Raw genomic sequence first — 25,039 nt, 5'->3', positions numbered from 1 at the left:
GCTTGAGCAAGAAGACAACTGAAGGAGATTGAGGAGGCATAATGGGAAAGGAAGAGGTCAAACTAGCTTTATTTGCCAATGATATCATAGTATACATAACTGATAAAGTTTCCACTCAGAAATTCCTACAGCTGATACACATTTTCAACAAAGAAGCCTCATACAAATGAACTTACAAAACTCAGTAGTCCTTTTACATAAAATGGACAGCCAATTGAGAGAAAAATCAGGAAAACAACACCATTCACAACAGCCTCAAATAAGATAAAGTAAAACTAACAAAGAGAGTGAAGAACATGTACAAGTGAGAAAAAAAATAAGAAAATATCAGTAGATGGAAAGATCTCCCATGATCATTGACCAGTAGGATTAATATAATAAACATAGTCATCCTACAAAAATCAACTTACAAACTCAATGTAACCCCCATTAAAAGTCCAAAGCAATTTTTCACAGATCTTGAAAAGATAATTTTCAGCTTCTTATGGAATAAAAAACCCTGGGATGCTAAATGTTCCTGAGTCATAAAATAACTGTAAGAGATTCCACTATTTTTTTAAATTTTTATTTGTACTACAGAGTTATAGTCATAAAAATAGCATGGCTTGAACTGCAAAAGACATGTGCTGTTCAATGTAATCCAATTAAAGACCAAGACATAAAGCCACACACCTATGGACTCCAGAATTTTAAGAGAGAAACAAGAAACACACACTGGAAATTAGACAACGTCTTCAACTAATGCTACTGGTCAAACTGTATGGCCACCAGTAGAAAAATCCAAATAGATGCATATTGATCAACATACACAAAACTCAACTGGAAATAGACAAAGATCTCACAATAAAAACAGATACACAGAACCTGATAGAAGATAAAATGGAGAATAGCCTTAGACTCATTGGCACAGGAAAACTTTTTGAAGAGAACACTGTTAGTACACATACTAAAATTAACAATTATTAAATTGACCTCATTAAACTGAGAAGCTTCTGCATAGCAAAGGACATTGTCCTTCAAAGTATCATCCTACAGAATGGGGTAAGATTTTCAGGAACTACATATCCAACACAGGAATAATATTCACAATATATAAAAAAAGTCAATAATGACATATCAAAAAAATGAATACTCCATCTAAACTGGGGTACAACTTAAGAGGGATTTTTTTTTGGTTTTTTTTGAGACAGGGTTTCTCTATGTAACTTTGCACCTTTCGTGGAACTCACTTGGTAGCCTAGGCTAGCCTTGAACTCACAGAGATCCAGCTCCCTCTGCCTCCCAAGTTCTGGGATTAAAGGCATATGCCACCACAGCCCAGCTCAGATTTTTCAAAGGAAGAAACTCAAATGAATGTGAAACACTTAAAGGAATGTTCTTCAGTCCTGCATGACTGATGGGAGTTCTGTAAGACAAATTGCTAAATGGTGTTATTAATAAAAAAAAACATGAGCCTGATGTTGTTGTCAAAACTGAGAGATCACAGAATCACAAAGCAGCCAGCCACATTCTGACCTCTAGGAAATTCTCAGCCATAGAGAGAGCTACTTCCTGTATATTCATGCCTACATCCCTTTCTTTGCTCAGCCACCTTACTTCCTCACTCCTTCCAGGTACATTACTTCCTCTTTCCACCCAGCTCTATCACATTCTTTCTGTCTGTGCAGACCTCCATACCTCTTTGTTTAACTAGCACTGGGATTAAAAGCATGAGCTACCTACCACACATAGCTCTGTTCCCAGTATGGATCAAACTCACAGAGATCCAGATGATTCTCTGCCTCCTGAATGCTAGGATTAAAGGTGTGTACTACCACTGCCTGAACTCTATGTTTAATATATTGGCTGACTTTTTCCTCTGATCCCCAGATAAGCTTTATTGAAGTGCACAAATAAAATATCACTACAGAGTTCTAAGCAGGCTGATCAACTCTGGTGCCACCAGGGCACAGATCCAGGGATTGGAGTCCATCAATCCCACCAATTGCTCCATCTACAGCTTCTGGAGCACATGGAGGAGTTAGTCTTGCAGAACCAGTTGTCAACCCTAAATAGTTGAGGTCCTAGTTGCACCTACCAGACCCTAACTTGGGGCTCATGTGCTGTGGCTGCACTGTTTGATTGCCTGGGAGACATATCTGGTAATGTTGTGGGGTGGGACAGAAGAGTGGCACTTCCTGTGGACTACAAGCATAAAGGTAGAGAATAGCAAGCCTTGGGGAGGCCAAGATCAAGGAAAGAGTGTTGGGTGGCAGCCTGTAATTCACAGGAACTTTTCAACCACCACTCCTTACCCCAAAGCCCTACCTAATCATAATCCACCATGACTCTGGGCAACAGCAGGATATCTGAGATATGTCCCAGTGCTGGTCCAGTATTTATGGTCCACAAAAAAATATTACCAATAGTTAGTGGCTCTGGGCTTGAATATAATTGTTCTAAAGGCAGACACAAGTAGATCTCTGGGGAGTTCAAGGTCACTCTGGTTTCCAAATGGAGTTCTAGGATCACCAGAGCTGTTACTCAAGAGAAATCTTCTCTAGAATAAACAAACCAAAAAAGAAAACAAAAAGACAACATCAAACAAACAGGACCAATGACTAGTGTCATCCAAAATTTGCATGTAAACCTGACTGGGCACAATGTTATACTTTGTGACATACTGCAGTTTTGGGAGGGAAGCTAAAAACTTCACATCTTTACATTAAACCAGAAAGCAGAGAGAGCTAATGGAGAAGGCTAGGCTAGTGAAAGTCCTTAATCTTAAGCACACCATGGAATAAAGTTCTGGCACTGTGATGTCTATTTTTGGTTCTCAACTTGACTGCATCTGGAATGAACTACAATCCAGAAACGGAGGGCATCCCTGTGAGAAATTTTTTTTTTTGTTTAGTTTTATTCTGGATCAAGAGCAGGGAAACCCTTATCTTTAATGAGGATCTCTACGGGTTAAGACACACACCTTTAATCCAGATCTTCAGGCAAGAAGACACACCTTTAATTTTGGCCACACCTTGTGCAGGAAGAGTATATAAGGCCATGGCAGAAAGAGGCTTTTGCTCATTTCTCCCTTACCTTTGCCTTGTTTCCAAGCCCATTCCTTCAGCGGAATTCCTTTCTACTTCTTTGGGATTCCAGCATATACAGAAGACCAGCGAAGAGATCCAGCATTGTGGACCAAGCCTCTCCTGGATTCACCCACTTTCATTTCAAGTCACCCATTGTTGTATTAGAAGAACTGCAGCCTGTAAGTAATTCTAATAAACTTTATAGAGAGAGGAGGAAGGTGAATGAATCATTGTATAAGTTACTTTTATTTTTTTTGAGAACTCCATGGCTCTACAACCTTAGGTTTCTCAAATAGGCCAAAACTGAGTGTGCAAATGCCCAGGCTGTAGGGATAATTCCCATGCAAACTACCTTGGTGGTGTTGTTTACCTTATCTCAAGCCTTTTGAGCACTTGGTGTCCAGTAGCTAGTGCTGCTGGCAAAGTTGTGGAAGGCACAGAGGTGAAGCTTTCTAGAAATAAGTCACTGGTGGACAGAGAACCCCTAATGCAATGTCACAAGACACCAAACAACACATCTCTGAGGAACAAAATGTTCCCAGAACCACAGATTCTAGATGTGTTGAAAGCTGCAGTGCAAATAAATGGTTCCTCTCCAGTATTCAGTCTTAAATGTGCCTTGATCATAGCCATGGTAAAAATAACAAGGGCTTTCTTATGGTATAGAAACTGAGAAAAAAAACAATCATGACAAGTCATGATTAGCTGGTTGCTTATGGTGAAATTATAAAGAGGCAGTATGAAGAATACTGGATATGAGTCCATAAAGGGCACTTGCCTGCAGCTGGGCTTTGTCCTTGTACATTGGAGTCACTGTTAGATGCCTATACAGCAAGTAGAATGGAACAATGGTCCCGATAGATTTACAGTTCACTAATCAACTGGACCTCAGTATAGTGAGGATGTTTCCAATTTTGTTGGATTTGCTTCCTGGGATTTATATTTGCTGTTTGATGTTTATATTTATATCATTAGTTTTTGTTCTAGGGTTAATTTGTGCCATATTGTTCCATTGTTCAATAATTATTACCCTATTTTATTTTTGAAAATTAAGTCCCTTATTTCCATTTTGATTCATTTTACAGTATTTAAACATATTAAAGTGTATGCCACACATACCCAATTTGATTATATCATGGGATGATATATTGCATCCCTTAGTAAAATTTGCTTGATGATCAGAGAAAAGAAAAAGCACCAGATTGAGTCCAGGCAGTGGTGGCACACACCTTTACTCCTTGCACTCAGGAGGCAGAGATCTGTCCTGATCTCTGTGAGTGCAGAGCCACTCTGGACTACATGAGATTGAATCAGTCTAGGAGAGAAACAGAGCCAGGAAATAGTAGCACAACCTTTAATCCAGTACTTGGGAATCAAATGCCTTTAATCCCTTTTTCTTTTCCTGGAGCTTATCAAAGAACCCAGGGCCTTGTGCTTTTTTTTTTCCCAATCTATATTCCTCAAACAGCTGTTTGTACTTTCTTTATTCATTGAGCTTATTTGGTTGTGGCCTCAGGGTAATACTAGCACTGAGGTCGGTATGAAAATATTCCTTAGCTTTCTTTTTCTGTAACACTGGTTTTTGTCTTAATTGGGGTTTCTGTTGCTGAAAAAAAAATCCATGAACAAACAACAAACAAGCAAAAGAAAAACACAGAAAAATAAAGTTGGGAAGGAACAGGTTTATTCAGCTTATACTTGGAGGATAGTTGTTCATTTACAATCAAAGCCAAGACAGCAACTCAAACAGAGCAGGCTGCTGGAGGCAGGAGATGATGCAGAAGCCATGGAAGGGTGCTGCTTACTTGACTGCTACCCCTGAATTATTCAGCCTGCTTTTTATAGAACCCCGGACCAGCAGCTCAAAGACAGCACCACTCCCAATGGGCAAGCGTCTCCCATTGGTCACTAGTTGAGAGAATGCCAGACAGCTGGATCTCATGGAAACATGTCATCAACTATGGTCCCTTCCTCTCTGATGACTCTAGTTTGTGTCAGGTTGATCAGCAAGTTCCCCGGCACAGTGTTCATTCTTCTACAAAGTTTTGTAGATTCAGGAAATCCAAGATGACTGGGCTCCACTTGACTTGTAGACATTTTTGTTACCAGCCACACATGTTGCTTATAACTCAAGTCTTTATGTGTTTTGCTTTTATCTTATATTAATATTCACACACATCTATAAGTTCCTCATACTTTATAATTTCTTGGCGTCTAATAGTTGAAACATCCTTGAAAGATCCTCAGGACTTGTAGTTTGGTTAGGACATAACTTCTCTTTTTTCCCCTATAAGTTTGTATCTTCAATCTCTTGATCAGTTTGGGCCAGAATTTTTCATTTGTATACATTTTTGAAAAATGACCAAGTCACCCTATCTCTGATCTCAGAATTTTCCTTTGCATATATACATCAGCAATTCCATATTTGATCTTTACTATGATTCTTCATCTAGTGCTTTGAGGGTGAGTTCTTCTAGTATTTCTATGTCCTTGACTTGCATCATTAGATTGTTTGGGATAGCCCACATTCCATGACAGAAATCATAGCACTAAAAATCCATCCTAAAATTACATTTATTGTTGTTTCAGGTATTGTTAGATCATGTTGTTTGTCCCAGGAATTTTGCACAAGTTAAAGTGTCTAATTGAACAGAACATCATGGCAAGCCCCTTGGAAGAAAACATCCTTGAAAAGGATTTCAGGATTTTAACATCTCTAGGCTCTGGTGGATATGGGGAGGTGAAGCTTGCCTGTCACCTTCCTACACATACACAGGTGGCTGTCAAGGTCCTGGAGAAGAGAAAGAATTCTCTGGCTGACATCAATACTGAAGTAGAGATACTTCAGTCTGTGGAACAAAGAAACATAGTTAATTTCTTTCATGTTATTGACACAAGTTCAACAACTTATCTGATCATGGAATATGTTTCAGGAAAGGACCTGGAAAATTTCCTGAGGGAGAGAGACTTTCTAAAGGAGGATGAGGCCAGACCAATATTCCAACAGGTCATTTCAGGAGTTCATTTTCTCCACCAAAAAAGAATTGCCCATTGTGATATTAAATTGGAAAATATCCTTATTGACGGAGCTGGCAATGTCAAGCTTTGTGACTTTGGTATGGCCAGACAGCTGGCAGAGGGGCAGATGTTGGAGGAATTTTGGGGCACCTTGCTCTATTTGGCTCCAGAGATTTTGGCAGGGAAACCCTACGATGGCCTGGAGGGAGATATGTGGAGCTTGGGAGTCCTCCTATATGTACTGGTCACAGGACAATTTCCATATGAGGAAACCACCGATGAAGGTATGTACAGAGTCATCACTACCACAAAGTATCCCATTCCCGACCACTTGTCAAAACCCTGCATCATCCTCATTGAGCAATTACTCATGGTCCCCAACCAGCACAGAATAACAATATCTCAGCTCCAGGAAAGTCAATGGCTGGGCAACATTAAAGAACATGCAGCACCTGCAACCAAGGAATTCCTTCCCAGGATCATGGAGACCATGTGCAACATGGGCTATACCTGTGAGGAGATTGTATCATCTCTGAAACACAAGCAACCAAATAACTTAACGGCAACCTTCAATATCCTCAAATACAAACTGAGCTGTGAGGACAGCCATCAGCAGAATCAGGAGCCCTGCTTAAATGGCAAACATGAAGCTGCTCTTCAGCCCCTACTCCCCTTGAAGAGAAGAGCCAGTGACCCTGCCTTTCCAACAAGTACAGGAGTAGGGAGAGACGCAAGATACACCATTCTCAATAGATACTCAATCCACGAGAAAAAGCCCTGTCCAGATGAAACAGTCACAGAAGGTGGTCTTCCTATCGTGAATGTCATCAACAGTGCAGCAGGACACATTGCACTCAACAGGAATTCTGGGGAGAGTTTGCCTGGTGATCTCTCCTCAGGTGAATCAGCCCTGAATGGAAGACACACATGGTTACTGAACATAGGCTTCTCCACAGAGAAACCATTTGGGGGGCACAACAAGTCCAATGACCAGTGCCAAGATGAACCTACAACAACTGGATCCATGTCACTCAGTGGATGGAAGCTGATGAAGAAGACAATTTTCCATGCACTGAGAGGACTGTTTTTCCTGCTCCAAGCCTATTTCATTGTGAGGCCTGAATCCCTGTGTAATCTACAAAGAAATGAGGAGACTGTGCACTGCATAAGAGCCCCAGTTCTTTGGCTGCCAACAAGTTCTCCTCCTTAGTATCTTGACTATGTTATATTAATAAATATTCTTTTGCAAATCACAAATATAGTATCTCAGAGGGCACCTGCCAGATATAATCCCCCTACATTCAAAAGCACACTCACATAAACACACACAGGAAAGCATGAGTACATACAGCTTGGTGTCAGGGTCTGCGAGGTATACAACCATGAATCCTAAGCCTTTCACATTGCTAATGTTCAGGACCTACCAGGTACCACAATTTCAGTAGCCTATCTCCTACACCCAAATAACTACTATCACATGATAGGGTAGTTGCCAGGACATACTGTGTATCCCCTCTCAAACAGCTACAGCCCTCACACACAGGTGTGTTTCAGCTCCCCCTAGGTACATACTTTCTGATAACAACAAAAACACAAGAAATAGATGATACTTAACAATCTCCATGACGCTTTGTTAGGTTTCTTTTTTTTTTCTTTTTTTAAAAACCAGTTTACTTATACAAAACAAAGTTACTATCATTCCTATATCATATATTATGAAAATAACTCAATAAAAGTCTCATGCTAGAAACTCTAATAATTTCCCGCTCTGCATCCTGAAAGCTTTCTTCTTCTTTTTTCAAACATTACCTGAGGAGAATGTTATCATCTTGTGAGGGTCCTCTGACTATAGCTCATATCTACTCCTTGAACAGCCACAGACATCTTCTCTTTCTTCCGGGTGTACAGCTATCCTGTCAGATGAAACAGTCACAAAAGGTGGTCTTCCTATAGTGAATGTCATCAACAGTGCAGCAGGACACATTGCAGGCAACAGGAATTGACAAACCAAGAGTAATCAGCAAACCAAAATAAAAATAAAAATCAAGCATACCTTTAGTTTTTTTCCCAATGTTTTAGTAGAGCAATTAGAATTATTAAGGGGGCAGGTATTGAGAAATGAGATAAATGCCACATGCAGATTATTTAATTGTGGGTCTTTTAAAACCCCAAGCTAATTCTAGACTTAAATGATGGAGTACCATCTCATGGGAAGCTTCAGTGTCGGCAAAATGTAAAATGATGAAAACACTACACTCATGTATGAAATTTTCAGAAAAATAAAATTTTATAAAATTTCAAACCTTCTGTATTATTGTATTTCTGAAATAGAAATTAACATTATTGTATGTCTGAAACTACATATTGACATTTGCCCAAATCAAAAATACAAAGATTGGGGGCTGGAGAGATGGCTCAGAGGTTAAGAGCACTGGCTGTTCTTCCAGAAGTCCTGAGTTCAATTCCCAGCAACCACAAGGTGGCTTACAACAATGAGATCTGGTGCCCTCTTCTGACCTACAGGCATACACACAGGCAGAACATTATAAACATAATAAATACATAAATCTTTAAAAAATACAATGATAATCCTCTGTGTATGTATGTGTTAGTCCTTCCAGCTGTGTGTTTTTATTTTATTTTATTTTTATTAAGAAATTTTATACTCAGTTGTGGGAGCCCATTCTCTTGTTCCTCATGGCTTTACCCAGCAGTTCCGCATAGAGGATGATTAGGACCATGGGCCTGAGTGCAGGTGTCTGAGATGGTCTGCACTTGGCTGTGCTGGGGGAGGGGGTCTTTTGCTCCACCCCTTGGCGTCTGTATAAAAACGCTGGGGCAGAGACAGCCGGGGTCCCTTGGAAAATGTTCCAGGCCCTCTTGAGGCTATCCTTTATATTCTGTTTATCTCCGCAAGATTCTAATCAGTAAATCCTTCTATCTAATATTTCCTGCTGCTTTCGCTCAAGAAAACTCTGGGGAACTCTGGGAGTGGTGGGTAAACGCCCCACACTCAGTCCTCATGCTATTCACAGCACACTATCCTCCCTCCTCCCACCCCCAGCCCTCTTTCCCAAGCCATCCAGCATCCCCACATCCCCCAAATCAAGATCTCCAATGGGGAGTCAGCAGAGCCCAGGTCACTGAGCCTTGGCAGGTCTGAGCCCCTTCCCACTGCACCAATGCTGAGCAAGGTGTCACACCACAGGCACCAGATTCCCAGAAGCCTGCCCATGTACCAGGGACAGATCCCGATCCCCCTACCTAGATGCCCCCCCAAACAGTTGGAACCAAACAACCATCTTCCTTGTCCAGAGGGCCTAGTCCATTTTGATGGGGTCCCCACAGCCACTAGTCCACAGTTCATGGGTTTCCACTAGTGTGGTCCATCATCTCTGTACATCCTCCCATCATGATCTTGACGTCCCTCACCTGCAGTATCTCTCTTCTCTCTCCTCCATTGGATTCCCAGAACTCAGCCTGGTGCCTGGCCGAGGAAATCTGTTTCTGCCTCCATCTTTCACTGGACAAAGGCTCTATGATGACAGCTATGTTATTTGCTATGCTGGTCACCAGAGTAGAAAGATTCAGGCACCCTCTGAACCACTGCCAGCAGACAAAGGCAGGGCCAACCTCGTGGATTCCTTAGAACCTCCCCAGCACCCTGACTCTTCCTATTCCCATGATATCCTCATCAATCATGCTATCTTCCTCCATGCCCTCCCACTCTGTCCCTGTTCCAGCTTGACCCTCCCATTTCCCTATGTTCTCATCCCACACTCCTCACCCTCTGCCATCCCACAACACCCAGTACAGAGTGGCTGTATAAGTTTGCATGCCCACCAACAGTGAAGGAGTGTTCCCCTTGCTCCACATCCTCTCCAACATAAGCTGTCTTCAGTGTTTTTGATCTTGGCCATTCTGACATGTATAAGATGGTATCACAGAGTTGTTTTGATTTGCATTTTCCTGATGACTAAGGATGATGAGCAATTCCTTAAATGTCTTTCAGCCATTTGAGATTCTTCTGTTAAGAATTCTCTGTTAAGCCGGGCGTTGGTGGCCCACGCCTTTAATCCCAGCACTCGGGAGGCAGAGCCAGGCGGATCTCTGTGAGTTCGAGGCCAGCCCCTGTCTCGAAAAACCAAAAAAAAAAAAAAAAAAAAAAAAAAAAAAAAAAAAAAAAAAAAAAAAGAATTCTCTGTTAAGCTCTGTAGCCCATTTTTTAGTTGGATTGTTCAGTATTTTGATGTCTACCTTTTTTATTTCTTTATATATTTTGGAGATCATCCCTCTGTCAGATGTGGGGTTGGTGAAGATCTTTTCCTATACTGTAGGCTGTCGTTTGGTCTTATTGATCATGTCCTTTGCTTTACAAAACCTTCTCAGTTTCAGGAGGTCCCATTTATTAATTGTCACACTCAGTGTCTGTTCTACTTGTGTTGTATTCATGAAGTGGTCTCCTGTGCCAATTTGTTCCAGATTACTTCCTACTTTATCTTCTATCAAGGTCAGTGTAATAGGACTTAGGTTGAGGTGTTTGATTCACTTGGACTTGAGTTTTATGCATGGTAACAGATGATCTATTTGCAATCTTCTGCATGTTGACATCCAGTTATGTCAGCACCATTTGTTGAAGATGCTTTCTTTTTTCCATGGTACAGTTTTGGCTTCTTTGTGGAAAATCATATGTTCATAGGTATGTGGATTTATGTCAGGGCCTTCAATTCAATTCCATTGGCACAAACAAGCTGTTTTTATTACTAAAGCTTCATAGTGGAACTTGAGGTCAGGGATCATGATGCCTCCAGAGTTTGCTTTATTATACAGGATTCTTTTAGCTATCCTAGGTTTTTTTGTTATTCCATATAAAGGTAAGTGTTGTTCTTTCCAAGTCTGTGAAGAATTGTGTTGGGATTTTGATGGGGATTGTGTTGAATCTGTATATTGCTGTTGGTAAGATTGTCATTTTTCCTATGTTGATTCTACCTATCCATGAGGGTGGGAGATCTTTCCATTTTCTGTTTTCTTCTTAAATTTCTTTCTTCAGAGACGTAAGTTCTTATCATACATGTCTTTCACTTGCTTAGTTAGAGTTACTCCAAGGTATTCTATATTATTTGTGGCTATTGTAAAGGGTGATGTTTCTCTGATTTCTTCTCAGCCCCTTTTTCATCTGTATATAGGATGGCTACTGATTTTTTTGAGTTAATCTTGTATCGGGCCACTTTACTTTAGGAGTTTATCAGCTGTAGAAGTTCCCTGTAGAATTTTTGGGGTCAATTCTGTATACTATCATATCATCTGCAAATAATGAAACATGACCTCTTCCTTTCCAATTTGTATCCCCTTGATCTCCTTATGTTGTCTTGTTGCTCTAGCTTGAACTTCAAGTAATATATTGAATAAGTATGGGAAGAGTGCACAGCCTTGTCTTGTTCCTGATTTTAGTGGAATCACTTTGACTTTCTCTCCATTTAATTTGATGTTGGCTGTCGGCTTATTGTAAATTGCCTTTATTATGTTTAGGTATGTTCCTTGTATTCCTGATATCTCCAAGACCTTTATCATGAAGGAGTGTTGGATTTTGTCAAAGGCTTTTTCAGCATCCAATGATCATGTGGTGTTTTTTTTTTTCTTTCAGTATGTTTATATGGTGTATTACACTGACAGATTTTCATATGCTGAACCATCCTTGCATCCCGGGAAGAAGCCTACTTGGTCATGGTGGATAATTGTTCTGATGTGTTCCTGGATTCAGTTAGCCAGTATTTTAGTCTACCCATCTCCCTGTCTAATAGGTATAAGAGGTGCTTGTGTCTGAGCAAGTTACTGTTGGTCCATTCTGTGCTTGTTGTGTCTATGTCTCAGGGGGCCCTTCTGGGTCTAATCTTAGCTCTTGATCTAATTGGAGCAGGCAGATTCTGTGTCTCAGGAGGCTGCTCCTGGTTCAACCCAAGCTAGTTGATTCTATGACTCACGGATCCATTCTTGGTCTCATCAGGGCTCTTGGTCCGGTCAGAGCTGACAGATTCTGTGTTTCAGGAAACAACTCCTGGTCCAATGAGAGGTGGCAGATTCTCCTTTTCAGAAAGCCACTATTGGTCTAATGAGGGCTGGTAGATTCCCTGTCTGCTGAGGTTACTCTTGGTTCCATGACAGCTCTTTGTACAATGAGAGCTCTCTCACTAGGCCAGATGAGATCTGGCAGGTGGATTCTAGACCTCAGGAAGTGGCTGGGGTCTTGGCCAGATGGGTATGGGGAGAGGGTGTGTAGATTGCAGGGTCCACTGATGGGTCTTTGGGAAGGGGGAGCCTTCCTGAAGGAGCCCTGTCTGCTGTCCAGCAACTGGGGCCATGTTGGGCAGGTGTTCCCAGGGAACAACAGCTTCAGCCCAAGGAAGGTTCCTAGGGCCCGCCTCACTGGGTATGAACAGAGTCAATCACCTTTAAGCCAGATGAGAGCTTCAGGTTGGTTTCCAAGCTTCAGAAGTGGCTGGGGTCTTAGGCTAATGGGTATGGGGACAGGGTATGTAGATCACAGGATCTGCTGAATGGTTTTGGTGAAGTAGGGACCCTTCCCCCAGGAGCCCTGCCTGCTGACCAGCAACTGGGACTGAGTTGTGTGTGTGTTTTAAAAATGGCAAACTTACCAAAAGAAAACTGCAGATTCAATGCAATCCCCATCAAAATCCTGAAATTGAGAAGCTTCTCTAAGGAAAAGACATGGTCAATAAGACAAAACCAAAGCCTACTGAATGGGAAAAGATTTTGTTCTAGTGCTTTCTGTAGGGCTGTATTTGTGAGTAGGTATTCCTTAAATCTGGTTTTGTCTTGGAATATCTTATGCACTCTGTCTATGGTATTTGAAAGTTTTGTTGGACATAGTAGTCTGGGCTGGCATCTCTGATCTCTTAGTGTCTACATAACATCTGTCCAGGAACTTCTGGATTTCAGAGTCTCCATTGAGAAGTCAGGTGTTATTCTGATGGGTCTGACTTTATAAGTTACTTGGCCTTTTTCCTTTGCTGCTCTTAAAATTCTTTCTTTATTCTGCATGTTTAGTGGTTTGATTATTATGTGGTGAGTTGACTTTTTCAGGGGTGGGTGCTTTGTGTATTTGGTGTTCTGTAAACTTCTTGTATCTTCATAGGCATTTCCTTCTTTAAATTGAGAAAGTTTTTTTCTCTAATTTTGTTGAATATATTGTCTGTGCCTTTGTGTTGCTATTCTTCTCCTTCTTCTATTCCTATTATTCTTAGGTTTGGGCTCTTCATAGGGCCCAGATTTCCTGGACAATTTGTGTTCTGAGTTTTTTGGGCTTTAGTGCTTTCTTTGACTGGAGAATCTGTATCCTCTATTATATCCTCCATGCCAGATATTCTTTCTTCCATCTCTTGTATTCTGTCGGTTATGCTTGCATCAGTAGTTCCTGTTTGTTTACTCAGATTTTCTATTTCCAGCATTCCTTCAGTTTGTGTCTTCTTCATTGCTTCTAGTTCAATTTTCAGGTCTTGTACTATTTTCTTCACTGGTTTAATTGCTTATCCTTGGTTTTCTTGACTTTAAGGGATTTATTTATTTATTCTATTTTTTTGTTTGTCTTTTCCTCAATTTCTTGAAGTGAATTTTTCATTTCCTCTTGAAAGGCCTCTATCATCTTCATAAAGTTATTTTTGTTTTTTTTGTTTTTTTTTGTTTTTTTTTTTTTGGTTTTTCGAGGCAGGGTTTCTCTGTGTAGCTTTGCGCCTTTCCTGGAGCTCACTTGGTAGCCCAGGCTGGCCTCGAACTCACAGAGATCCGCCTGGCTCTGCCTCCCGAGTGCTGGGATTAAAGGCGTGCGCCACCAACGCCCGGCTCATAAAGTTATTTTTAAGGTCACTTTCTTCTGCTTCTTCTATGTTATGATGTTCAGGTCTTGATGTTGAAGAATCATTAAGTACTTGTGGTGCCATATAATTCTTTATGTTATTGATGCATTTTTGCACTTGTGTCTACCCATGTCTTCCTCCATTGGGTCAAGAGGTGTTTGATTCTGAGGGAGCTGCTCTTGGTCCAATCTGTGCTTGCTGTGTTTCTGTCTCAGGGGCCACACTTGGTCCAATCAAAGCTGGAAGATTCTATTCTCAGTGAGCTTCTGAGGTTGCAGGGGGATGGGTAGGTTTGGGGTAGGGTGTGGGTCTTGTAGATTGCAGGGTCCGTGGAGGGTGTTGGTGGAGAGGCTTGCCTGCAGGAGTCTTCCCAGCTGGCCTGGTGATCTTCAGCTACATAGAAGCTTAAGGCCAGCCTGTGTTATAGGAGACTCTGTTTCTAAATAAATGTACTAATGCAATTATGTAAAATCATGGAAGAAGACTAAGTCAGACTGGTATGACTACCCTTATATAAGGTGGCCAAGCATAGTTCAGTGATACAGCTCCTACCTGTCATGCATCAGATAACAGCATAGATTTCACAACATCTAGGAGTGGAGATAACTCGATAGTCCCAAAAGTGAGGTCTTCATATGATGCTTGCTGTGGGTACATTTACTACCTTGTGTTTAATATCAACTTAATAAGTTTATATACTAAAATAAAGAAGATCATTAAAAATGATTATCTTTAACAATGGAATCTCAAAATTCCTGAGACATGAGTAATCATCTCTGACAAGCTGATTTCATCTGAGAATTAAGGAGAATGCAGCATTGGCATCCATGTTTGAGATTGTATTTTATTTCAGTATCTGAGTCTGGGCCTCTGATTGTCATAACATGCAAATAAGCATGGACATAATCTCCGTACCAATATCAAAACAAACTGTAGCAATTATCAGGGATCACTGCTCTCAGTTCACACTGTATCAGATGAGGAGCCTAAATTAGTAGTTATCAGTTGGTGAAGATGCTTCCCCTTTTTTCTCTAGGGTGGAGGTTCCCCCTTCCCCTAGAGGTTGTTACTACTCCTTCTTAGTCCACAGAATATACACAAGCTGTCACCTGTTCCTCAAGACCATCCAGGGTGAGAAAGCCTAATGTTCTTCACTGCAGTCCTCCAATGAAATAACCCTCCCAGACACCTGGATATCTTGTAGCAGCCTTTGTATTTTCTTTTTCTTTTTCCCCCTCCTTCTTTTCTTCCTGCCCTATTTCCTTCATTCTTTTTCTTTCTTTCTTCTGTGTGTGTTTATTTATTTGTTTTTACATCCAGATCATAGTTTCCCCTCCCTTCTCTCCTCTCACTCTCTCCTCATGCCTCACCTACCTCCTCCTTCTCATTTCTCTTTAGAAAAAGGCAGGGCTCTCATGGATATCATCTAGACATGGCTTATTTTTTCATTGATACCAGGCACCTTCTCTCCTATAAAGGCAGGGCAAGGCAACCTGGTAGGAGGAAAGAGTCCCAAAACCAGTCAAATAGAGTCAGATACAGCCCCTCTCCCACTGTTATGTGTCCCACAAAAGGACCAGGCTACACAACTGTAACATATATGCACAGGGCCTAAGTCAGTCCCATGCAGGCTTTCTGATTGTCAGTTCAGTCTTTGTGAGTCTCTATGAGCCCAGGTGAGTTGCTTCTGTGGATTTTCTTCTTGTGTCTTTGACCCCTATGGATCCTACAACATTCCTCCCTCTCTTCTGCAGAATTCCTCCCAGGTTCTGCCTAAGGTTTGGGTGTGGGTCTCTACATCTGATTCCATCAGTTGCTGGGTGAAGCCTCTCTGATGACAATTGGGCTAGGTACTAGTTTATCAGTATAACAGAATATGATTAGGAATCATTTCTTCATTTTTTCTAGTTGTGTTAGGTTATATCCTAGGTCTCTGGGCTATTCAGCCTCTCAGTCCTGGCCCTCCATGCAGTTTCGGGGGTGTATTTCTTCTCATGGTATGGATCTGAGGCTGGACCAGTCATTGGTGGGCCAATCCCACAACTTCTGTGTCATCTTTCCTCCAGCCCATCTTGTAGGCAGGACTAATATTATTTGACAGATTGGTGACTAGGTTGGTGTCCCAATCCCTCTATAGAAGGCTTGCCTGGTAACAGTAGATGGTCAATTCAGGTTCCATATCCCCCATTGCTCAGTGTCTTAGTTAGGATCACCCTATTAGATTCCTGGGAGTTTCCATTGTACTAGGTTTCTAGATTGTTCTAGAGATGCCCCAGATTCCAGTTATCTCTCCCAGTACTCCATTTATCCTCCTCCACCTCATCCTCCAATTCTCATCCCTAACACCCATCCTAACCTCTCCCTGCATCCACCTGTGATGTCCATTCTATTTGCCCTTCACAGGGAGATTCATGCATCCCCCACTTGATCTCTCCTTGTTACTAGTTTCATTGGGACTGTGGATTATAGCATGTTTATCATTTACATTAAGGCTAATATCTACTTATAAGTGAATAGAAACCATGTTTCTCTATCTCTTTCTGGGTCTGGGTGAATTCACTCCAAATGACCTTTTCTAGTTCTATCCATTTGCCAGCAAATTTCATGATGTCATTGGTTTTTTGTTTTGTTTTTATTTTATTATATTTTATTTTTCTGTGTTTTTGGAGACAGGGTTTCCCTGTGTAGCTTTGTGCCTTTCCTGGAACTCACTCTGTAGCCTAGGCTGGCCTGGAACTCACATAGATCCACCTGCCTCTACCTCCTGTGTGCTTGGATTAAAGGTGTATGCCACCACTGCCTGAGAATGTCATTGTTTTTAGGCATTGTTTTACTAGAGAACTGCCCCTCTGGCCATAGCTCCAGAGGTTGAGAGGGGTCAACATTTCCTCATAGCTAACTTCCCAGTCCCCACCTTAACCTCTTCACTCCCCAGGACAACTAAAGGGTTTCCTGAGGTTTCTTTCCTCCATTTGCAGGACTTCTATCTTCCTTGGGTCATCACTAGGTCAAACCCATTCAGCTAACCCTGGGAGGTATTCCAGTGACTCCCAGCCACCCCTCCTGATGTGATGGAAAACCTGGAAAGGACAAAGGCAGCCCGAGAGCTTGACCACCAGGAGTCACCAGAGATGGCACATTGCATACTCAGAATTCTGTGTTGTTGTTTGGAGCAGAAGTACTCCATGCTCCCTGGTATTCCAAGGTTCCCAAATGAGATACAGTAGCCAGAAATGGATGATAAATAACTCTATTCTGCTGTAGGGGGCATCTGGATTTCTCCCTAGACTGATACACTTTTTTGAATGACTCTCAGAGCAACCACAGTGTTCAGTTAATGTATGTACCATAACCAAGGAGCCAAGGGCTATTTATCTGCCCCAGGTTTTCTGGCACATGCTTGGAAGCCGGAGGGTCATTCTGTGTAAGTCAAGATTGCTGCCAACAGGTTTGTTCCAGCTTTCAGGAACCAGGTATTTCAAGAATTCCCTCTCAGGGCCAGGCAGAGGAAGTGCATGCCTTTAATCCCAGCAAAATGGAGGGTGGTGGAGGAAGAGCCAGGAGGATCTCTGTGAGTTTGAGGTCTGGTCTGCAGAATGAGCTCCAGGACAGGCACCAGAACTACAAAGAGAAACCCTGTCAAACAAAAAAAAATCTCTCCCAGAAAAGTTGGAGCTTCAAGACTCAGAGGAAAGAATCCCTTTAGCCATCAGATTCTGAGTGTTGGTTTCCAGAGCAGAATCAAAGGCCATTTTCAGGACCTCAGATGACCATCCATCAGAACTGAGTGAGGTCATCTGGGTGGAGGAAGCTGGGCCTCAGCATGTGTCTGTGGGGTACCTAGAGGGCCCATTCCTCCTATCTTTCTTCTTGATTAAGAAGTAGAAAGAATGTTGATTATTTGCTAGTATAGTGAAGCCTGGCATGGATGGGGAGAGATGGAGTTGGAGGCAGTGCCAATTAGACTTTGGTGTAGAGAAGAGTTCAATTAGCAAATGTTATAAAATGTTGCTAGAAGTCTGGAAATGACAATCAAGGAGGATCTTTAATTCCTAACTCCTGATGATAGTAGCTGTTAAACTGGGGCAGTACATCTAAAGAGGGGAATAGTAACAACCTTGCCCAAGGTCCCTTTCTTCAATTGAGTAGATGGTCTTCTGATTATCCTGAGAAGGCTTAGGGAGTTCTGAGAATGGAGAGCAGATACTGTCTGAAGGCCTCTCCCAAGCTCAGTCCACCATGCTCTGGAGGAGGTTGTAGAAGAGACAGCTGGGCAGCCCAGGAAGGCATGGCTTAAAGCTGGTCTCCACTGCCAGCCTGCCAAGCTGAATTTCCCTGGCCTCCACTTATGAGGATTAAGGACAGTGAAATTGGGACCTTTGTTGTGGCATAATTTTTTTGTACACTGTGAAGATGTGTCACTCTAATTGGTGTAATAAAAGCTGATCATTCAATAGCTAGGCAGGATTTCCAGGCACAGAGATTGCTAGCAAGAATAATGGGGACACCAGGGGTAAGGAATTCAAGCAGGAGTAAAGGCAGAAAACATGGAGAAATGCTGCTTGTTGCGTTGCTCTTCATGGTTCATTCACATGAAGTTCTTACATGACTCAGGCCTAACTTCAAGGGAAGGAAGTATACACAGTGGGCTGGGACCCCATGTTAATCTTTAATAAAGAAAACAGGTCTCACAATCTGTAACCAACTGCAAAATCACAAGATTAGTTTCAGCTGCTCAGCGCGTTAACCCTCTTTGTTAGGGAACCATTTTTCTGGGTAAATGCATGGATGAGGAAAAGATTATATTGAGTAAGAGATTCCAGACCCAGAAAGACTCATGTCAGAAGTTCTTTACATATTCTGTTCTCAGCTCCCAGTCCTCAGGTGTGAATATATATATCATGGAAGAACAGAGATGTTGGAGGGCTTGCTTAGCAGGACTTGACATCTATCCTTTTATTTGAAGATTTTGCTGGAGGGAAGAGGCTACCAAGGAGGACTGATCCCTTGGTTTCTATTTGTTTTGTGACATTTGACTCTTGGGGAGGGGCGGAGTTAGCAGAAGCTGAAATCTAATTCTGTGTTGCAGGAAATCCCTGGTAGAACCAAACACAGCAAACACTGTATGAGGGTTTTGATTACAGGGGAAGGGACAGGGAGTAAGACCTACATCTAGATGACTGTGTGGGGCTTGGTTGAATGGAAGGATATCTAGCAGTAACTGATACTGCACTGTGAATGAGTGTGTGTGTGTGTGTGTGTGTGTGTGTGTGTGTGTGTGTGTGTGTGTGTTTGTGTCCTTGTTTGAGGCAGGCTTTGAGGTCTCATATATTCACAAACCATGAACAGTGTTTCAGTTATCTTTCTATTGCCTGAGGATCAATATGTAGGAGGTCTGCCTTCACACTACCATGTTTCACCATGACGATAAAGGACTAAACCCCTGAAACTGTATGCCACCCAATCAAATGTTTTCCTTTGTTGTTTTGCTTTGGTCATTAGTGATGCTTTGGTCAACTCTTCACAGAAACAGAAATCCTCACTTACATGGAAGTTGGCTCCAAGTACTGGGATACTGCTGTGATAGGCCAGATCATGTTTTTTGTTTGAAGGATCTAATGTGGATTAGGAATGCATTTGAAAGCTTTAAGTGCTACTTAATGGGTCATACCAGGAGGAGCATGGAAGACTGTGGAGCTTATTGTAAATTGATCTGTAAGTGACTGCATCAAGAGGTTTCAGAGGAGAGGAATATTAATATGTGGCCTAGAGACTAGTCATGGGATATTTTGGTGAAGAATGTAACTGATTTTTGCCTTTGCCTGAGGCTAAAGTGAGGACTCTTGGATTAATCCCTTTTGCAGAGTAAATCTCAAAACAGCTTAGTGTAGACTCATCATGCAGGTATTAGGTGTAACTCTAATGAGGATTTATGATGAAAAGGAGCAAGCCGAGCAAGGAAAAATACAAGCTATACCATAATTTGAGTAGAAAGGGAACACCAGTAAGGAGAATGGGGTTAAATCCTGTGTTTTAGGAGTAAACATTAAGAAATAAAATAAAGGAAGTGGTGACCTTGGAGAAAGATCCCACTTAGTTAAGTTTCCAACTTGTGAAAAAGAATTTTTAAAAAATCTTAGAGCCAGGTATAGTGGTGCAGGGCATTAACCCATCTCTAGAGAGGCAGAGGATGGTGGATCATTGAGCTTCATACCAGCCCTGTCTATAGAGCATATTCCAGAGCAGCCAAGCACAGGCAGTGAAGGAAACCACAGAAAACAGAAAGCTAATTCAGACGTAATTGAACAAAAGACCATGTTCCATCCCCAGCAAGCAGAAAAACTTGGCAGCTTTGGCTACATGGTTCTGGTTTTAGATTCAAAGTTTTCTGAAAGGCATTATGGAATCTCACTCCACAACTATGAAAAGACATTAAGGCCAGACACGTGTCAGGGGTGTGTCTGAATGGAGGCATATAGAGGACATTGCATGAAGCTATGAATGTGAAGCCTGGATTTCCTAGAATACCCCAAGAGTTGAAGATGCCACAGCTGTGGGATAACTGCCCAGGTTGCTTATTGGGAGTAAAACCATCCCAAGAAAAAGAAGTATGGTGCAGTCAGCAAAGCTGAAAGGAGTTGGATATCTGAAGTGCATTTTGACATCAAACATGGAGATGCAGAGTTTGGAGTATGCCCAGATTGTTTTTGATCTTACTTTGGTCCAGTATTACTCACTTTGTTGTCTTTCCTGTATTTTGGATAGTAATGTGTGTCCTGTGCCATTATATGTTGGAAGTATGTGGTCTGGTTTTTTATTTTGATTTTATTGGGAATTACAGTTAATAGATTGTATGAAGCTCAGAAGAGTCTATGAACTTTGGACATTAAAACATTGTTGAGACTGTGATCAAAGTTCTTTTTGTTTCCTTTTCTTTTTTGTTTTGTTTTTAGAGAGAAGGTTTCTCTTTGTAACAGCTCTGGTTATCCTGGACTTCCATTTATAAACCAGGTTGGCCTTGATGTCCACAGAGATCTGTCTGCCTCTGCCTTGAGAATGCTGGGATTAAAGTCCAGAGCCATCACCACGTGGCAGTTTCTGTTTTCTTTTGACCATAAATACTGTACCACCACAGGGACTCTTCTCGGGTGTCCTGCTTTTGCCCAGAGTCCGGGTGGTCTTTTGTTTAGGCAGGACTTTGGGGTAGGGGTGTGGGTGGAAAGTTCCTTGTTAATTCCAGGCTGCCACCCACCTCTCTTTCCTTGATGTTGGCCTCCTCAAGGCTTGCCAGGCTCTACATTTATGCTTTTAGACTGCAGGCAGCACCTGTCCCACCCCCACCCCTGCTACCACTAGGTGGGCCTCCCAGCAGGGCAAGCAGTGCTGGCTGCAGCCACAGCAGCCCCAAGTTAGGGGCTGCCAGTGGACCTAGTGTTGTATTTTTAAAATGGTCTGGAGGAGTCACATCATACAACAGGGTCCATGTAGGCTTCGGGCCTCCAGCAGTCATGCAGGACTTCAGAACATATCTTTAAATGTTTCTTATTTGTTTGAGTTTTCTCCTTTAAAAATTCTGTTTAGGCTGTACCCATTTTTAGGTGGATTATTTGTTTTTTAATATCTAGTTAGTAAGTTCTTTATATATTGTGAATATTATCTCTCTGTTGGTTGTGCAGTTGGTGAAAATCTTGTCCCATTCTGTAGGCTGCCACTTTGAATGACAGTGTCCTTTGCTGTGCAGAAGATTCTCAGTTGTTTCTGTTCATTGGCAGATTTGGGTATTTGTGAAAAGCTGGCTGCAGAGGGTGTGATAGAAAGGATACCATCAGCTTTGGTACTCTGTAGTGATTGTAGGGATATGGAGAACAGGGTTGTAGCACAGTGTTGGAGCTTTTGTTTTCCACACAGGACAAAAGGAAAAAGACAAGAATTGTACAATTTCTTCCCAAAAATTTTGGAGGAAATTATCCTTGATGCTTAATCATACTTGAAGCCAGGCATGGTGGTATAAACTTTTAATACCACCCCTTGTGAGGCAGAGGCAGGTGAATTTCTAGGAGATTTTGTGGAGTCTGTTCTACATAGAGAATCCGAGGCCAGCAAGGGCTAGTGAACTGGCTCTGCAGGCATAGGTGCATGCTACCCAGGCTGCTGATTTGAGTTCAATCTCCAGAACTCTACATGGTTGAATTAAAGATCTGACTCCTACAAATTATCCTCTGACCTCCACATGCACACAGTAGCTCGTACTCTCTCTGTCACTGTCTCTGTCTCTTTTCTCTCTCTCTCTCTCACACACACACATACACACACACACATACACACACACATACACACACACACAATTTTAATTTTAAAAATTCAAGAAGACTTGAACCTGAAGAATAACACCCAAGGCTTATGTCTTTTCTCCCCATGTATACACATACAGATAAATCTGCACAAACACCACTGGGCATGCACCCCTCCACACATGCACACACATGATGTGTACAAGAAATTGGCATCTTAAATCAGTGTGAACATCAAGACTGCAATGCAGGGCACTTCCCCACTGGCTAAACATTTGAACAAAATACGGCAACAGTTTTCTTTTCAGAAGTCCACTAAGATGAACTGCTGATAAAGTCAGTGTATAAAATGTAACCAAATCAACAGGTTAAAGAAAAATTCCTGAGGTAATTTATTTCTCTAAGACGAAAGAAATCTTTGCCAAGAAGACTAGAAATCTCAGAAACTACACAGGAAATACTGACAACTCAGACCATGTAAATATTTACACATTTTCATTTCAGAAGAGAAATTTTAGAGCAAATTGTTTATGTCAAACTATAAAACCCATTCGACATGTGGTAATAACTGCCTGACCTTATAAATTACAGAAGCATACATAAAGCGATAGGAAAAAGACAAATCACACAATAAGAAACTGTGAATCGTTTTGGTCAAGCTGTTGACAGTAGGTTGAATGTTTTAGACTTTGAGGGAGGGCCTGCTGCTAAATGTCAGGCAGGGCAGATGGGTGGAAAACACTCAGGAGTGTCTTCCTTCTGTGACTGACAGGTTGTGTAATGTTAGGATAATTCATGGTCCCATACACCTCATTTCTCCCAATCCGTCCCTAAAGTCTGAGAAGGGCATGATGTACCATGGTAAAAATCACACAGGTCTCACGGTTTGGTGCTCTCCCAGGCCTGCTCCTCACCATATGCTGGAGCAGAAAAAAAGTGGCCCTGACTTCTGAGGTAAGGAGGACTGTCTCTTGGCATTTGACTTTTCCACTTTTCCATGGAAGCCTGTTCAATGTACTCGGCAATAAAGTAGAAAATCAACCAAAGTCAGGGAGTATTATAAGCATATTTTTTATGTGAAAATTCTTTCATGTTGAATAAAAAACACAAAAGTTGGTCATTTTAAAGGGAAAATGTGCACTGTATATGTGTAAGAAGATATTATTTTTATCATTATTATTGAAAATAGTTTTTTTCTCTCATACAATATATCCCTAGCAGAGTTTCCCCTCCCTATACTCCTCCCTGCTGGCCCCTCCCTGCCCTCTCCTCCATTTCAACACCCCCTCCTTTTCCTCTTCAGAAAAGAGCAGGCCTCCAAGGACATCAGCCAATCAGGACAAACCTTGAACATTAAGACAAGACAAAAGGCCTCATATTAAGGCTGGACAAGACAACCCAATAGGAGGAAGAGAGTCCCAAGAGCAGGCAAGGGAGTCAGAGAAACACCTGCTCCCACTGTTAGGAGTCCCACAGAAGCACTACGCTTACAACTGTAACATACGTGCAGCAGACTTAGTACAGACGCATGCAGGTCTCTTCCCTGCTCCAGCATCTTTGAGCACATGTGAGCCCTGCAAATAAGTACTATTAAAAGCAGATAAGAGGATACATAATTAAAAATAAAAACAAATTTATGGAAAGATACTCTTTTTCTTAGACGTTAATGGCTTCTGTTTGAAAGGACATTTGTTACTCTTTGCAAATGTGATGGCAATTGCAAATTTATAGACCACCAACACTGGAGTGGGCAATGAATCAGGCACCATCCTCTATGCAGGACACTTGCCTTGTCATACCATTTACAGCACAGGCCTTGTTGGAAACATATGTGCACAGACTTTCTTTACTATTAGGAGAGCACTTAAACCATAGAGTTCAGGTAATAGAGTAAATAGTAATCATTCAAAAAACAGATATGGGAGGTCTAGAGGCACTTAATTAGTCAGGGATTTTTTGAATCAACATACTAAAGCCAAGGTCTTTTAAATATAAAATAAAATAGACAATTTATAGGGTACAATATGCCAGGTTGTAAGAGAATAGATAAATATCAAAAATGTACACTTGGGGAAAAATTTTAATGAGAAGATTCACTGGAAAGGAATTTTCTTCCATGTAATATGTATTTTGTTTGAACCTTTTCCTTACTTTCAATTTTTATTCAGTGCTAATAAATTCATTAGACTATGCAATTATGTGCATAAGGATTTTATTTCTACACTTCAGGGATTTTTTTAATTTAAATTTTTGTGTGCTTACGCATGTATGAGTACACTCATGCCAGGGCATATGTGTGGAGGTCGGAGGACAACTTACCAGTATCAGTTTTCTCCTTGTCCCATGGGGTTCTGGGAACCGAACTCAGGCTGTTTGATTTGATGACAAGTGCTTAAACTTTATCCTGCCCAAAATAATTGACTCTTGGATGTGAAGTTTACATTCCAGTTAGGGGTAGTGTTGTATCCCAGAAAGAATCATGCTCAGTGATGTTTCAGGTCTCGTTGATACACTCATTCTTGAATATTTTGAAGGACATCCAGCACCATGTTAGTGTTTTGGTGAACTATTTCCTAGAGAAAATTTAGGGGTATGGAAAAATAGATATAATTATCATAATCTCAAAACTATATAATGATCTTTAAAATTTTATTAAGGACATAAAACATAATAGAAATTTTCAAATTGTTTAATTTTTAGAAGTTTCTCATTAGGGCTAGTGAGGCAGCAAAAGCAGATTGTTTTGTCATTTTGATAATATTATTGTGAGTGCCTGTTTCCCCCTTTAGAA

The 25,039-nt window shown here is 41.4% G+C and overlaps 1 protein-coding gene across 1 annotated transcript; it reads left to right on the top strand.

Moving 5' to 3' along the window:
- Positions 1 to 5,727: 5,727 nt before the first annotated feature.
- Positions 5,728 to 7,296, top strand: LOC143269872 (putative sperm motility kinase W). Its single transcript, XM_076557091.1, has one exon. The coding sequence runs from the start codon at positions 5,728 to 5,730 to the stop codon at positions 7,294 to 7,296; it is 1,569 nt and encodes a 522-aa protein (XP_076413206.1).
- The last annotated feature ends 17,743 nt before the right edge of the window (positions 7,297 to 25,039 follow it).

Source organism: Peromyscus maniculatus, chromosome 21 (assembly GCF_049852395.1).
Source record: "Peromyscus maniculatus bairdii isolate BWxNUB_F1_BW_parent chromosome 21, HU_Pman_BW_mat_3.1, whole genome shotgun sequence".
In the NCBI taxonomy this organism is placed as follows: domain Eukaryota; kingdom Metazoa; phylum Chordata; class Mammalia; order Rodentia; family Cricetidae; genus Peromyscus; species Peromyscus maniculatus.
The sequence above is the reverse complement of the archived record's forward strand: the minus strand, read 5'-3'. Positions and strand labels throughout refer to the sequence as shown.